We start from the raw sequence: 16,653 nt of genomic DNA, 5'->3' as shown, positions 1-16,653 counted from the left end.
CTTGTAAGTAAATTCTACTTTCATCTGCATTCCAAATGTCTTTTTTAGCAAAGTCCTGTCTTGTTTCAATCTACTCGTTTTCTAACCATTCTTCGTGTACCCTATTGTCTGCATCTTTGGCTTCTACAGGTATTTTCTTAAAAACAATCCCCTCTTGTTTTTTTAAAGAGCTCAAATCAGCCAGTGTTGGCCTTGAAGTCAGGAATGCCCAGGTCTGCTGCCAGTTCTTCTGCTTTTTGCATCACCAATGGTCCATTTAGGGGGTATATCTCTCTCTGGAATTTCTGATCCATTTTATAAGGGCCACCTCAACCACAGGTTCCTTGCCTGACCTCATTCTTTTTCTGTCTCCTTCATTTTTTATGATGCTCTCCCTGGCTTTGAGAATCTTAGACAATGCAGGTTGTGGGATTCCCAATTTCTGAGCTGCTTCTCTTTGGCTGGTTTTGGGAAGACTATTGTAGGACTCCAGAAGGTGGCATTTTTCATCTGCAAAAAGCATCTTTCTTTTTCCTATCATGTTAACTCACACATAAATGGCACATCTTGTTTCTACACTGGGATTATACTTCAGACATGCAAGATGTCATCAAATTCAAAACAGCTTTATTAGCTTATTACATGTCATTGCACTTGATTATTGTATTACAAGTAGTCAGTTTGCCTCAAAATGATCCTTATAAGTGGACTGCTTGATTCTTACAATCGGAATATTTTAGCATGGTTAGTACAGGTATGATTTTGTCCCAGTGGTTTTGATCACTGTGTGTGGCTGATTCTTATATCAGTAATTCCTATAAACGGAGTGCATTTGTACTTGGCTGTCTGGGATGCTGCTAACACTAAGGCACCCGACAGCTCCTGGCTGGTCCCTTGAATGCTCTTGGTGGTTCCAGCAGCACTGGCTGCAGCTGCCGGGCCATGCACACCTATTGACTCTTCCCCCCACCCTGCAATTGTGGGGGGCAACAAATGAGGATACAGGGATGGGAGCGAGGGTCAGTCAGGGAGCCACTAAGAGCCCCAGCCAGAAAGTGCTGCTCAGGCAGCTTGGCCTTGTGAGCCCCGGTTTATGAAGCCAATGTCCTAACCCCCGAGCCATGGAGCCAGCTCGCCTAGCCACGTGGAGCGGCTCCTGCAGCGGGGCCATGACCTGCCTTGACCTGGAGCGCCTCCCTCCCTCCCCGCGCTGGGAGTCCGAACTCCCTACAAAGCCGGCTTCCTCCCCCGGCCGCTCGCGGCCCGCCCCCTGCCGCGGTGACGCCCGCACGGCCCACGCTGCTCTCTGAGCGGCCTCCGGCCCAGCGAGAGGGAGACAGCGCCGCGGGCCCCGCGCGAGGGGCTGTAACGCGCCGCGCGGCGGGTGCCAGCGCGCGGGAGCCTCGCTCTTTCGCCCCTCCCACTCCCTTCGCACGGGGCACAAGGGCCGGGCAGCGCGTTGCTAGGGCAACAGGCTCATGGGAAGGACACGTCAAGCCTCCACAGGCAGGCACTGGAGGAAGGGGGCGGGACATTGGGGCGTCACAAGATCTGACGTCTCAGACAACGCCGGTTCCTCCTTAGCCTAAAAGTGGAGCAGCGTGGCTCAGCCTAACCTGTCAGCTCCGCGCTCTGACGCTAGCACGTCGTGAGGGCGATCGCAGCCAATCAGGGGCGCAGCTACAGGAAGCCGGACGGACAGGTGGGGGCGGGTTCGGTTGCTCGGCGCGCTGGAGGCGGCGCTTCTGTTGTGAGCCCTTCCTGCCCTCCCCCCACCCGCGCGCTGGGACTTGGTGGCGGCCGCTGCGGGAGGCGGTTGAGGCGGCTGCGAGGATCGGCCCGTCCTCACCCGGGAGCGGCCATGGCGCGGCGCCGCTAGGTTTCCGCTGCGGGGTCAGGTCGAGCTGGGGCCGCTCCGCGAGTCGCAGGCCGGGATGGAGCCGGGGGGGGGCCGAGCGTCCTGCCGGGCCGCCGCGCTGCTGTTGCTGATGCTCCTGGCCGCGCCCGCCGGGCTGCGCGCTGCCCTGGAGGAAGAGACCGGCAGGAACAAGGAGCCGCCGGCGCCGCCACAGCAGCAGCAGCCGCAGCCCGCGGTGCAGGGGCTAGATCCGGCCCGGGCCGAGGTGAGGCGGGGGCCGTGTGGGGGGAGGGTGCCCCCCGCTCCCTCTCCTCGGTGCCTGGAGGCCGCCGCCCGGAGCCCTACGGCAGCGTCCTGGGCGGTGCTGGCTGGGGAGACCTGGGGCCGCCTGTCGCACAGCACCCGGCACGGGGTGGATGAGTTCGGGGTGGGTGGTGGGGGCAGACCCCCGGCCTGGGGGCGAGTGTCGGGTGTCTCCAGCCTGCCGTGGCTTGGTGTCGCCTCCCCCGCCTGCTGAGCACTCTTGGGTATGTGACCTAGGGTGGTTCTGCAGCATCCAGGCTTTAATCTAAAGGAAAAGGCGTTTAGCCCATGTGGCTGCTAAGTTAACCTTGATTAATAGAATACCTAACTAATAACACGTAACTAAACTTAATTGCAGCGTAAAGGGCTGTATTCCCTTGGCCTTTCTGGCGGCAGTGGGGAGTCCGGCAATGGACAGAGAGGATTGTGCAATTTTAAATTGATACCCTGTGCACGGCACTGAATTAAAAGTGGATTTTGTTCCTCTCTGAATAAAGATGGCTCACCTTCCTGAAGGGATAGGCTGGTTAACTAGATCCCAGCATGTATGTTGAAGCAAAGCTCTAATGGCTACAAATGAACAACAAAGGGGAAGTCATTCATGCAAACGTACTAGCGTCTTATACTTTAACTATTGAAATGTGTCATGTGTATTCCGCGTGTTCTGGATCATTTAATACCGACCATCAGTTAATCAAGCACAGTACTCCTTAGTGAGTACTTACTTTGACCATGTGATTTAGGAGGAACTATAGAAGCCACTTAGTATTTCCATACTTGACACTGTGAGGGCAGAAGAAAGGGGGAAGCAGAGAGAACATGAACAGTGTAGGCTAAAATGCAGAGAGGAAGGAGAAGAAGCAAGACCAAACTGCAAGAGGAAAACAGTTGATGCAGCAAAGTGAATAGAGGTGAAGAGATTGGGAAGACAGGGATAAATGCTAGTGAGGAATGAAACATGAATGGAAAAATACTGTCTTTATTGTATTCCTAGGCTAATAAAGTTTAAAGCCAGCCCCTTCCCCCAACTATTTAACTTTCCCCAAAGGCCTGCAAGAGCTAATGAAGATTTCATCTACAGCTTGTTGAGGAGTCACTTCAGACCCAGACCTCCGGTCATGGCTTGTTATCACAATCATCTGTCCTCTTATTCTTTCCCAGACTTATCAAGTCTCTCTGACTGTACAGTAATGCTTTCAGAAATGGAAAGATGGTAATTTCCATCTGGCTGAACAGCAGTGGTTTGCTTTGTTTTTTTTTAAAGCAACTCTTATGGGAATCTTGGAGCCTAAGAAGGAATAGGTTATTGAGGTAAAGCTAATCTGTCCTTAAGGAACACCTGAATCTGTACGGGGATATAAACTGTTAGGTTTGTCAACATTTACTGCTGAAAGGGGAGACTTTCAATGGCACAAAGAGCAGTTAGGTGCCTAACTCATATTTGTGCCTCTGAAAAATCTCCCTAAATACCTTGAACTGGACTGTCTTGAGGGCAGAGATTAGGGCAGTGTTCAGGAAGTGTCTAGTATATTTTGGACATTATAGCAATCTAAATAATGCTAAGTATGTTGCTGGTAAACGTTTTCTTTAACTCCGGAAAAATTTCTCTTTGCTCCTTGTCTCCACCTCCAGTTGTTGACTTCATATTCACTGGTATGTTGGGCTGACAGGCAGAGGCACGTACAGTATGTAAAGAGCGAAACAGTATGCAAGAAACTTGAACCTTTAGCCAACAAAACTTGACTGCTTAATCTTGATCTTCAAGTTAAATTTGTTAATGCATCACTCTAAAGAATTAGGTACTTTATGTTCACCATAGTTCATTTGAGTGTTGGGACTATTTCTGCTATAGCTCTTTCTCTGTAAGAATTGACAAGTGATGGTTGAAACTCCAGAATGGGATGATCATGAGATGCAACAAAGGAGCCTGTAGGCTGGAGCGGAGGGATAAATATAGGGTGGAATTTTATTTGCTAGAAATTGGTCTACCTAACGTGGAACATTGAGCTGGGGATTTGGCATTTGATAAAATGAACAGCAAAACATGACCACAAAAAGTAAGATAACTTAGGCCTGGGCTACACGGGGGTGGGGTTCGAACTAAGATACTTCAACTTCAGCTACATGAGTAGCATAGCTGAAGTTGCGTACTTACCTGGCCGTCCTCATGGCGGTGAGTCGACCGCTGCGGCTCCCCGTTGACTCCGCTTACTTCTCCTGCCGAGGTGGAGTACAGGTGTCGATTCGAGGATCGATTTATTGCATCTAGAGGAGACGTGATAAATCGATCCCTGATAAATCGATGCGGGTAGTGAAGACGTACCCTTAGTCTGAAAGCATTCATCTGATGACAGCTTGTTTGCTTACATGCTAGTGAACGGGGAACTGACTTCTCCAGGTCTTCTTGACATAAACAAAAGGAAAGCATATTTTGCCTTAAATTGAAACTCATTACTAGCTTTTAATATCTTTCAGTTCTGAAAATTAGGATTAATGTCTTAAATGTTGTAACATTCAAACTTGTTTAGATAACTTCACGGTTCTTGGTTCGGCCGGCTGATTCTAGCTGCCAACCAGTTGGTGAAAGTATCTGTAATGTGTGCTTTTTAGTCCCTATAGTGTGAAGAATGAGCTTTAAATGTAAATGGCTGTGTGCAGGATTTTAAGGGAGATTAGAAAGACTTGGTTCTGGAAAAGATGATTAACCACTTTTATTTATTAAATGTAGTGTAGTCTGTCACGATCAATAGATACATTAAAACTGACCGTTCTAACCAGCTTTTTGCTGAAATGCGAACAACTTTTTATTTACTTCACTGTATGTTTTAACGTCTATGTTCTGGCTCTCTATCCTTTTTTTTTTTTTTTTTTTTTGCAAAATTCAGATTTCTTTTATTAGTGAAATCTCAAGTGGTCTTCACAAGGGAAATAAATAGTGTGCATGAGCTCACTAGAAACCTCTTTATGCTTTCAAAAATAGGGCACTGCACTTATGATGGCAGTAAAATAACACTTGTATCAAACTTCACTGTGGCATAGATAATAGAATTTTGGAAGGAAGAGAAGAAAGCTATACCTGATTGTGCTTAAATGTTAAGAAGCTTTACCCTTGTGCTAAAATACTATGGACGCTTAAGTATTAAATGTAATACAGTAATTCAAAAACTGCTTGCTTCACTGATCTGCCAAAATATTAGGAAGAGCCATGTATTGTAAATTGCGGTATTGCAGTGACTTGAGTGTACCTTCCATTTACTGTGATAGTGATCGCTGTACCTAAGTAATATAATCTGTACAAAGGTATTTCATTATTAATCATAGCAGGATATCATAGGTTAATGACTGATCACTATAGTCCCAGATGGGTGGCAGTCAGTCGTAGTTAAAAGATTCTGATGGAAGGAAAACTTCAATAATCCTGCTTGAAAATATTCTAATAAAAGGTATTAGACCATAATGGTTTGCAGTAGGAGAAAACTAGAGTTGAATTCTTTTGGGAGTTAAATGTTCAATCTTAAGCAATCATTTTCTTCTTTTACAGAAATGGCCCACGCCAGTTCCTCCAGTTCATCTTATCAGTGAAGAATCTGCTGATAAAACTAATTTGGGGTTTATTCATGCTTTTGTGGCTGCCATATCAGTCATCATTGTGTCAGAGCTGGGGGATAAGACCTTCTTTATTGCAGCCATCATGGCAATGCGTTATAATCGTTTGACTGTAATGGCTGGTGCCATGCTTGCCTTAGGACTGATGACATGCTTATCAGGTTAGAACTCTTTGCTGCCTTTCTCAGAATTCACTGATTAAATGTATGTATATAGTCTGTCATTCTTAAATCTTAACCAAAGTGAAAATGAATGTAGTAGGTATGCAGGATTTGTTAGTGATTCTTTTCTATACAGCTTTAAGAGCTACCAGCTTTTTTTGTCATCCCTTCTAGTATTAAATTTTATGCCTTTCAAAGTAAATGCAATGGGATCTTATAACTCCATTCTTTAGTTGAAGACAGAGGGCCCAACATGTATATTGATATAAATTGGACTCTCTTGGACTTTTGCTTACATATTGCTCTGTAGGTGTAAATGAGATTAAGGGCCAGGTTCTGTGGTGCTTTTTCTGTGCAGTACTCAGAAAAAGTAGCCAGGGTCTGGGAGGGGAAGGTAACTTTAGACATCTCTGGGATTCTGGGCTGGTGCTGCCCTCAGTTTAAGTTAGAGCAGCTCCAAAGGCTGCTGTCACAGCAATTTATCATAGCCACCAACACAATGCTCTATAGTTCAGAATACAGGAAAACAAAGTGTTTGAATGTTCTGTAATAGGTCTCTGAACAGTGAACTTTGCTAAGGAGCAGCACTTACAAATAGTAACAATATCAATGGTCATCTTGGTATTATTTAACATATAACATAACTTATTTTCTTTCAGTTTTATTTGGCTATGCCACCACAGTTATCCCCCGAGTGTACACATACTATGCGTCAACTGCACTGTTTGCAATTTTTGGCATCAGAATGCTTCGGGAAGGCTTGAAGATGACCCCAGATGAGGGTCAGGAGGAGCTGGAGGAAGTTCAAGCAGAAATCAAGAAAAAAGATGAAGAAGTAAGTCATAAAGTAGCTAGAAGTGATGACTGATGAAACACTTAGGCCAGTTAAGTTGCACAATTAAGGAAGAGCGTGCATGCAGGTTGCTCAGCTGTATACATGTGTATTAAGAGTCTCATGCAACAAATGTGTGGTTAACAATAACATGAAAACAGACAGAAATGTCCCTCTTCACCATGGGACCACATAACAGAATGCCCCCTCTGCTAATTTCCTGGAGACTGTTTTAACAGCTGGCTGTAATTCTCAGCTATATGGCTACATTTTGAGGTGGGAGAGAGAAGTGAACTGCCTCTTCATAGAATTCATGCTTGAAATATGTATCTCTTTCACCTTGGGCTTTGCCAGCCAGAGTGTTGACAGCTACCATTGCTGCTGCTTTTATTTATAACCGTTAGGTAGAGTAATACTGAAGCTAGTGTTGTTGCAGGTGTCCTTGTGAAAGTAACTTAAGCAGAATACTGCAGCTGTAAAGAATACAGTTAATACAATTTATCTGGAGCATTAGTTTTATTTCATTTAGTATTCTTGTCACTAATTTTACTGTCTTCCCCTTTCCCACCACCATTTATCACCATAATAATGCAATCTGTTTCTTCTCAGTATAATTAAAAGTAGCATAACAACTCATTATGTATCATTTTCTAAAATAAACTATTTTTCCTGCTTTAAAATGCCTGTCCTATGTTTCTGCCTACTTTGCACATTTGTAGTAGAAGCTAAATATTTGGATTGTCTAAATGTGCAGTTGCACGGCTTTGAGGCAGACAGTAACTTGGAGGAAAAGAGTAAGTGTAGATATGTAAATTGTAGGTAACCTTGGTGGTAGGCAGTACGTTATATTCAACAGCTAAGTTTATTGTTCAAAGTCTAACTGTCCTGGATATTAAATTATTGGGTTTACATTTGAGCAGTATTTGCATTGGGATAGTTGGATAATATTTCAGTTCTTCTGATGGACTTCTTGTTTTCGTTTCCAGTTCCAGAGAACGAAACTGTTAAATGGGCCAGGAGATGTGGAAACAGGGACAGGCACAAATATACCTCAGAAGAAGTGGCTGCATTTTATTTCTCCAATTTTTGTTCAAGCTTTTACTTTAACGTTCGTAGCAGAATGGGGTGATCGCTCTCAATTGACAACAATAGTCCTGGCAGCAAGAGAGGTGAGTGTGATTGATACAAAATGCCCACTGTTCTTTTGTCCTTTTTTTAATATTGGCAGCAGATGAGGTGGAGAGACAGACGGTATATCCTTCATCAGCACATCAGATTCTTCTTTGTAGTTTATTAGATATACCCAATTAATGCTGGGAGCATATGGATGCGTGAATCTGAAGGCAGTGTGGTTATTTCTATGCATCCTCAACACCTGAGGTGCTATTGCTGTACAGTCTCCCTCTAAAGATACAGTTACATTGTTTGCTGCATGGTTTGGGACTGCAAGTGTCATTTCTGGAAAAAGCTGTTTCTCTCTCCAGCTGTACAGCATAAGAGATGGTTATTGCCTGGAACAACATGACAATCATTTAAGAAACCTTTTCGACAATGTCAGGCTAAGCAGATATTGCTATTAAAACTATTTATAGCTTTAAAGAGGAACTTGTAATTTGATCAATCCTTAAAACTGTTAAAAGCTGATGGATTCTAAGAAACAAAAATGCATTATCTTATTATATGTACTGCTATTAATTGTGAGCTGCTCTGAAAAATAAGCATTAAAATGCTATTTCTATCGATTGACATCAACAGTGCTGCTAAAGCAAGAAAGACAATGAGAAGGGGAATCCAGGTAAGCTTCTGGCTTGTTGGAAATGGAGAGGGAAAGATAACCTTTCTAGATAGGTTCATACATGTTGCGTTTCTCTTTTCTATTATATATTCATATTACACACACAAACATTAGGCTTGCAAAATCAAGCACTCAGAAGGTGGTAGGAACTACCAGAACAAAGGTGGGGTGTGCAACCTTAATTTGGCCTCTTTCTGCGTATGCATTACGATAGTATTTAATTACGTTATTACATACTATTTTTCCACAGGACCCTGGCCACAGGATGGATCTGGCCTGGAGATGAGTATTTCACAAACCCTGACTATCTTTACAACACCCCTATGAGACAGAAAGTTTAAGATCAGACGTATCCATGAATATTTGGTGTCCAATTTGAGACTCCCAAGACCTGCAAGCTTGTGTAATGGAGGAAGCTCTTGTCTCGGGACCCTTGCTTCCTTTGTTAAAGAAGTTGGAAGATGTATAGTGAATGAGGCAGGGGACTGCCGGAAGAGAAAGGATGGTCTCATGGTTAAGGCAATTTAGTGATTTCCTGGAAGATTTGGTTCTATCCCTGCCTCTGCACAGAGTTCCTGTGTGATGCTGGACAAATTGCTTAAACAAAACTTTTCACAGGTGGTCACTAATTGTGTTTCTAACTTTCCAGGTACTCATCTTGAGACCCTGGGGTCTGATTTGTAGAAGTGCTCAGTGCTTACAACTGCAACTAAAGTCAGTGGGAGCTATGGTTTGAATATGTAAAGTGCTATATAATGCTAAGTTTAATCAGGTCTTGAAGTCTCAAGTTGGACACCCAAAATTACTGGATACTTTTGACCTTACAGACATTCTGCCTCATAGTTCCTCCCTCACAGGGGTGTTGCAAGGGTAAGTCAGTGTTCGCAAAGGACTCCAATACCATAGTGATGAGTGCCATAGAAAAGCACATGAGAAAATTAATAATTCTGTCATCAGATCACGGTTTGAATAGTGTGGAGTGTTCAAATATGTATTCAGATATGTTCAGATAATATTTGAAAAATGAGGAGAAAACAAAATATTGAGTAGCCCTTCATTAAGTGAACCCTATCTATTCTGGGCACTGAAAGAGGCAGGCATCCTGTGATCATGTAACTAGACTGATTTATGTATGAAGTGAGCTGTAGCTCACGGAAGCTTATGCTCAAATAAATTTGTTAGTCTCTAAGATGGCACAAGTACTCCTTTTCTTTTTGCGAATACAAACTAACACGGCTGCTACTCTGAAACCTGTCAAAATAATCATAATGCTAAATTAAGGTGTCTCAGGCAACCTGAAGTTTGGCATTCCTAACTTTTGAATGCTCAACTCTGGAACTTACTGTAATGTAAAAGTAATTATGTTCAATTTCCTAGGTTTTAAAAACAAACTGGAAAAAAAAACAATTCCATCATGTAGCATGACATTGACACCCACGTGGGTCATTAGCAGGGTTGGAGCCTTTAGATCCACCACACAAACCTCTGCCACTTGAGCTAGCAGAATAACTGATAGCATAGTAGGTTGTCATCTTCTGTGTACCAGCACTAGCTGCGTATGAAGTACATTTTGCCAGAGGGTTTCACAGATTTGCTGACAGCAGAGGACTGGTGAGACTCAAGAATTTTGGGTTCCATTCCAGTCTGGAGGGGAGTGTGCTCTAGTGAGCACAGTCCCTTTTGCCCATTCCCTCCCCCCATATGTGACCCCTTTTTGCCTTGTCCCCTCCAACCTTTCTCTGTCTTGTCTCTTCTGCACCCAGGGCTCCTCATCCCAATCCAGTTCTCCCTTGCCTTGCCTGTACCTGTCTCCCCCACTCTGGGCTCCTTGTCCCATCAGTTGCTTTCTACATCTCCATGGATCCTTGTCCTAGTCTCCTTGCCTAGCTAGTCCCAATCTACTCCCCTTCTGGGTCTGATGTTTCCCTGAATTTACTTTTTCTTCTATTTGCTTTCTAGAGACTCTCCCCTCCTCCCCTCCCCATGCATTCCTTGTAGGGAAGAAATACTGTCATTTCTTTTGCCTTCTGTTGAGAGATCTAACGCCTTTTCTTCCTAGAGGAAGTACAAAAAGTTTCAAAAGTATAAATGACAGTTAGGCACCCAGCTGCTGCTTTTGCCTTTTGAAGATTTCCCCAAGTCATTTTTGGTGTTAAAACAGTCTAGGATTGTTAGTTATATTCCCGACTACTGTAAGAAGGTAAGACAGAAGGGGAGGATACCTTAAGAAGCTATGTAACGGTTACCGCTGTGTTTATTCTCTATGGCAGAGCAATTGTGTCATGTCTTTTTATTTACCCTTCCAGTAACCTTTTTAACAAAAATAACAGCTCTAAAGCTTTCAACTTTGTAAAGTGGTTTTATGCAGTTGAAAACTTCATCCAGTGATGTTACGGTTGTAACTGCTGGTAAACCTAGAATAGAATAGCAATTTCCATCTAGGCTAAAATTTGGTACCTATATTTCCAGTCCTAGTCCCTCTGATTTCATACTTCTTTGAGTGGCCTCTTTAGAGTGGGTGCATTGGCCTCGTGGACCTTGACAAAATACTTCTGGTAACTAGCATGTGCTCTGACTACCAAAAGTTCCTCTTTACCGTTTCAGTTTGACATTTCTTAACTTTTGAGTTAATGTTCTTCTAATTGTGTAATGTTGCTTTGCTTCTAGCCAGCTGTCAGCCTCCACCCTAGAGGTGGCTGCTTTTCAGTGGTGGGTAAACAAAGTGAATTCTGCGTCTGTGTTAAACCACTTAAAGATGGTTGAAAAGTGCCATAATAGGCTGTTCCTGATTTATCAGATTTTAAGTCTTTTTCATTTGTGACTGTTCCTCAGTATTGTAGGAAACAACTGCTATTGAGCCATGCAAAACCCCTCAGGGGGGTTGGTGATATTCTCTAGGGTAACCTTGCCTTGCAGCAAACTAGGAAAGCATAATTTTTTTCCTGGTAGACTGCTGTTTGAGCCTTGTAGGTTTTCAACTGTGCTAATGTTGATCGTTTGTGTTTGCATAGGATCCCTATGGTGTGGCAGTGGGAGGAACAGTGGGACACTGTCTATGCACTGGGTTAGCAGTTATTGGAGGAAGGATGATAGCACAAAAAATTTCCGTTAGGACTGGTAAGTGAAATCTCATTCTAACTGAAAAAAGAAATACTCAGCATAACTATAGCTGGCTTCAGGGACCATCAGAATGAAAATGATGGTATGTGCACTTGAGGTGCAGTTAAAGGCAGTGGTTTTTAATGCTAAAGAAGGTATGTGAAGGAGCTTAAATCAGTGTGTTTAACTTAATTTTTGATTGTCACACTGTGAAACTCACTGGAGGCTTTTATAGCTGCCTTTAGGACTTGTCACTTCCACCTCACACTCTTTCTGTGAAGACTTGATCCTCTGACTTTCACATGACTGCACCTCCTGCAGAGGAGAGCTCTCAAGGTATATCTACACCACACACTTCTTCCAGCAGCAGGTAGAATACATACATGGCTTGTTCCCCCAGCATGGGTATAAATAGCACTGTACGTGGCAAAGCATGGCGTAGGGGAGTAAAGTGAAGACACACTTGAATCATGCGGTATGTACCCTACATGGTTCTTTACTTGCCCAAGCAGTGCCTCCCCCATCGCTGCTATTTTCACACTGCCTCCCTGTTGCCAGAGTCTATCCACGACATGTGGAGCTACACACCACAGTGTGGACGCAGCCTACTTTTTCACTGCACACACAGCCTACATGCCACCGCAAGTAGAACCAGCCTAGCTGAGATTGTGCATTCCTTGCAACTTAGTGCTTGTTGGTGCTATGGAGGAGCTTAGTCCAGGAGCTCAATCGTAATCATGTTTGGTAATGTAACAAGTCTCTTCTTACTGTGATTTTGAGTTTCAGGTGGGTACTGAATTCCAATATCAGGGGTTTAAAAGTAAATTAAGATGAGACACATAATTTTAGCTCCTGGAGTATGGAGGTGGAAGAAAATCTTAAGCATCTAAGAAACGCAAAGTATGCTGTCTGGCAAACAGCAGCAGGGATTCCACTGTCTAGGAGTTTAGGCTGGGTCTTTCAAAGGAGGGGGATTAAGGGGGTTAGGCTATCCGAAAATCCCAGCTGCGTGTCAACGTTTTTTAGAGCTATTGTACATGTGGAACAACTACTTTTCAGAGTATCAGCTGTGCATAGAGGGTGTTTTTATAATGTTTTGACGAACAGGGATATGCCCATCTTGGAAGCAGGCCACAGCTTGTTCCAAATGTATTTTCTTGCCCCCGGAAAAGGTACAAGACGCATCAAGAAAATTCATTTCTGCAGCAATAGCGTGCACACATTTTAAAAGTAAACGCTATTCATGAAACTTAGATAGTCCCCTGTTTACACTGGCCAAGGAAATGTTAGTATCTCATCAGCAAATATGACTTACGATGCTGCCGAGAAACATCATGATACAATTTCTCTGGTCACTGGAGTTGTAGTTGTAATGTTTCTGAAGTCAGATTTTCGGTGCTGGTATAATCTGGAGAACTGTGCTAGCGGTGCTCATCAACATTTGCTGTTTGTGACCGCACCTTTGCCTTAATGTGGAGCAAAGTAGGGTTGTTTTTTTCTTACTCCTGTCAGCCAAAACTTCTCAATTCTGGAGGAGCAGGCTGCATTTTATTCTGGTTTATGTATAATAGAGTTAAAACCAAGTTTCATTTTAAGGGTCAAAATTTATCCTTATTTACATCAGTGCAGCTAGACAGTAGGATGACAAAAGACACACCTTGGAAGGGTGCTGCATGAGCCAGAAATAACTTCTCGTTCAGGCAGTTTAAATAACCTCTGAACTGTACTTATTGGTGTGGAAGTCAAGTCCATGAAAATGGACCCCTCATGAGGCATGGTAGAAGTGAATTTAACTTGTTTTAAAACTATTTTTACCTGTACAACGTCTAACTTTTTTCTTTTTTGTTTTTCAGTGACAATCATAGGAGGCATTGTTTTCTTGGCATTTGCTTTCTCTGCACTATTTATAAGCCCGGAGTCTGGTTTTTAACAAGCTTTTTTTCATTGTCTTTAAAGAGCAAGGATCGGGAGCAACAAGTCTGTCCTTGTGTGTTGCTGTATATAATGTACAAGTATTGTTGCTGAACAAGCACTGAAAATGAGATACTGCACTTCTATAGCAGTGAGTTTGGCACATTCATGGACCCTATGCCGTGAAGATCTGCTTCCTGTCTGGTTTGCAAGGTGTATTTAGGTGGCGGTTGGGTGCCTCACAGGATTTGAGTGGCTTTCTTGCTTGCTGAACCCGATCAGATGGGTTTTGAGGATCTGCATCCACAAACATGAGGCTTCCTTCTTCTGTTCCACATGATCGCTATTGCTGTCTGTTCTAGAGTTTATCCATCTGGCAGGATGAGCTGCCACCTTGCCAACTGGCATTATGATGTTACAAATTTCTCCAATATTAAGGAGAAAATCATTGACTCTCTCACACTTCACTCCCAGGATGCCCTGGTAGCCTAAGAAACCTGAGGGCAGCTCCCATGCCATTAAGTGACTGAGCCACTTATTGAAATGTTTAGAATTAATTTAAAAAGGCAAATATCTTAATCAGGGGGCTTTGGGATGAAGTCAACAAAAGTGCTGACTCACAATGTACTGTTTTCAACAACAGACAATCTGGCTAGATCTGATTTTCTTTACTAAACAATTCCTTTTTGTATTAAATTGAAAACTTATACCATACATCATAGTAATAAAATAGTCAATATTTGACAATGCTGCATTCCCAAATTTGAACAATAATGCAATTCTTACAGATTGATGTTCATATTTTCTTTAATAGTATAATGGGGGGAATGGAAATAAAACAGTGGTGTCTCCATTTTAGTTACTTTCAACTTTTTTTGATGGTGGTTCATTTAATTCCCTTAGCAGAGAGCAAGGTAACGGCTGCTTGCATGCACTGAGGGAGAGGTTCACTTCTTATCCAGGTACGGTCGAAAAGGGCACCTATGTTGATTTTGTAGCTGGAGTGATAAGATGTCATGACAACTTTTGCACAGCTTCATTACCAGAATATACCTGTAAGCACTCTGCTGTTTATACAAGGTGAAGCTGGCTTCTGAATTCACACCAGGTGCGTGGCGTATAATGCAGTGTTTTAAGCTGAAATACATGAAGTAGCAGGCTTCTGTAAAGTGCAATCCATGATGGCTGGCTTTGGCCGGTGCCCTAAGACAAATATAAATGCTGAGTCTGACATAGTTGTAGGTTTGAAGTGTAACTTTCACAAACACTTAAACTTGAAACTTCTTGGGGCAGGCAAACCGTGATCAAAAAAGCAGTTGTCTAGATGCCCTCAGATTATAGTATGTATGTACCAAAATAACTGTACCTTTAACTGTAGTAATAGCCTTCCCGCTCAGCACTTCCTCTAAGATGTTCCTCCATATAACCCCCAACAACAAAAACCTAAATGCACCCCTCTAAAGTGCCTCTTTGACTAATCTTTCTAACAATTAATTGCAAGCAAAGAAAGTGCAAGTGCACTAAAGTAAATGTTAAAGTGGGTGAATTACACCAGCATCAAACTTGCCAGAAAAATGAACCTGGGCATATTTTGTTCGGATTAATTTTGCCTTTTTAAGGTTTCTGAACATCTGTGGGAAGTTATGGAAATAAAGTGAATCAAACGACGGTCTTTTAGCCTCCCCTCCTCAAACTCCTACTAACCTCACTAAAGTTTCCAGATCAAGATACCTCTTGCTACTTCAGAAGGGTTCTGAAGGTGGTGACTTCAGCACCACAGATGGGGACTCTGACTAGTCTAAATAGGTGGTGTCTCTTTAAATTGTAAGTCCTGAGGCTGCCCAGCAACTGAGTCCCAGTGTGACTTTGTTTCCTTGCCTCCATGCCCACTGGGGTCTATTAACAATCCCAGAGATGTGACGTGACCACACCTGGAGCGTGGGCCCCTGCACCAAAAGACAGCTAAAGACCCATGGGTCTTGCATGGCCCATGGGGGAATTGCTAAAGTGAGTGCCCTACCTCACGGGCTGTTGCCTATAAGGGAGCCGAGTGTCTCATTTTTCCTTCCCTTGCACAGGCAGCTAGTTGCAGGAGAAGAATGTTCATGGCTGAAAAGCCCGAGCAGCAGTAGGCATTTTCCTTTGGGCCTTCAGGGAAGTGCCATGGGGTGCAACTCCCATTAAGCTAAGTGCCTAAATACATTTGAGGAGCTGGCCATGCCCCTTTTACTCTGCATTTTGCTCCTGTTCAGCTGGCTGGCTTCTAAGAATCCCTTTCTTTGGGCTTGCCTTCAAGTACAGTGCTTTAGCTGCACCTGTGTAGCTGTAGTGAAGACACTTCTCCAGTCAGTGTAGTTAGCTGCTGCCTCTAGGGGAGGTGGATTGTGTCCATGGGAGAAGATCTACCATTGACATAGTATTGCCTTCAGCGGGGGTTAGGTTGGTATGACTACGTCAGTTGGGTATGGATTTTTGCTGCCCCTTGAGCAAAGCAGTTATACTGATACAATTCTGTAGTATAGACCTGGCCTCATACAATGGAGGGGGAACCTGAGTGCCTAAATTAGGGCTGAAAACTCCCTTGGGCAGCAAGCTACCTAGGAGTTAGGTGATTTTAGTGTACTCTACCCTAGTGGCAGTGGCTCAGTTGGAGGTAATAATTCATGAAGGGAGAGGATCCCACCCACAGTCTCACCAGCTGTGAATTTTTTCTTGTATTTCATAACTGTGCCAAACTCTTGAGCCACAGTGCAAAACCTCAAACTAAGAACAGAGGTAAGGGAGGGTGTATTTTAAGCTATGTGTAAAGCAGACTAACATTTCAAAAAATGCTGAGGTTAAATTAGCTTTTTAGTTTCCAGCACCAGCTGCTGGCCAGTGAGTGACATGCAGAACAGGGCTAAAAGCACCCACCTGCTGTGGAATTGCAGCTTGTCACTCCATGGGCCTTTTTCCATGGTGGAGAATGTTCTCATACAGTGAGGAACAGGATCTGGAGGGAGTTGATGCTAGTATAAGGTTTGACTTACAAATAAGGCTATACTTTTGACATGTAAAGCTAGGTTGATGTATCACGCTGGGCCTGTGCAGCAGGTGAAATATGCAAAAG

General features: G+C 43.6%; 1 protein-coding gene across 3 annotated transcripts; it reads left to right on the top strand.

Moving 5' to 3' along the window:
- The first annotated feature begins 1,237 nt into the window (after positions 1–1,237).
- TMEM165 (transmembrane protein 165) lies at positions 1,238–14,413 on the top strand. 3 transcript variants are annotated; one of them, XM_037897762.2, is made up of 6 exons: positions 1,238–2,102; positions 5,682–5,907; positions 6,567–6,742; positions 7,726–7,908; positions 11,546–11,651; positions 13,487–14,413. In XM_037897762.2, exons 1-6 carry the CDS (start codon positions 1,914–1,916, stop codon positions 13,561–13,563), a joined length of 957 nt encoding a protein of 318 aa, XP_037753690.1. In that variant the 5' UTR covers positions 1,238–1,913; the 3' UTR covers positions 13,564–14,413. The 3 variants fall into 3 exon arrangements, with proteins under 3 accessions (XP_037753690.1, XP_043402145.1, XP_043402144.1); XM_043546210.1 differs by lacking the exon at positions 11,546–11,651 and having other exon boundaries at positions 1,705–2,102; XM_043546209.1 differs by lacking the exons at positions 11,546–11,651; positions 13,487–14,413 and adding an exon at positions 8,495–11,539 and having other exon boundaries at positions 1,705–2,102.
- Positions 14,414–16,653: the final 2,240 nt, after the last annotated feature.

The sequence above is a fragment of the Chelonia mydas genome, chromosome 4 (genome assembly GCF_015237465.2).
Source record: "Chelonia mydas isolate rCheMyd1 chromosome 4, rCheMyd1.pri.v2, whole genome shotgun sequence".
Taxonomy (NCBI): Eukaryota; Metazoa; Chordata; order Testudines; family Cheloniidae; genus Chelonia; species Chelonia mydas.
Note: the sequence above shows the minus strand (reverse complement) of the source record. Positions and strands in the feature narration are given on the sequence as shown.

Excerpts from the sequence above, each read along its gene's own strand:
- TMEM165 (XM_037897762.2), top strand. The coding sequence starts at position 1,914 with ATGGAGCCGGGGGGGGGCCGAGCGTCCTGCCGGGCCGCCGCGCTGCTG. Across the intron at positions 5,908-6,566 it reads ACTGATGACATGCTTATCAG|TTTTATTTGGCTATGCCACC; the intron begins GTTAGAACTCTT and ends ATTTTCTTTCAG. Across the intron at positions 11,652-13,486 it reads AAAAATTTCCGTTAGGACTG|TGACAATCATAGGAGGCATT; the intron begins GTAAGTGAAATC and ends TTTGTTTTTCAG.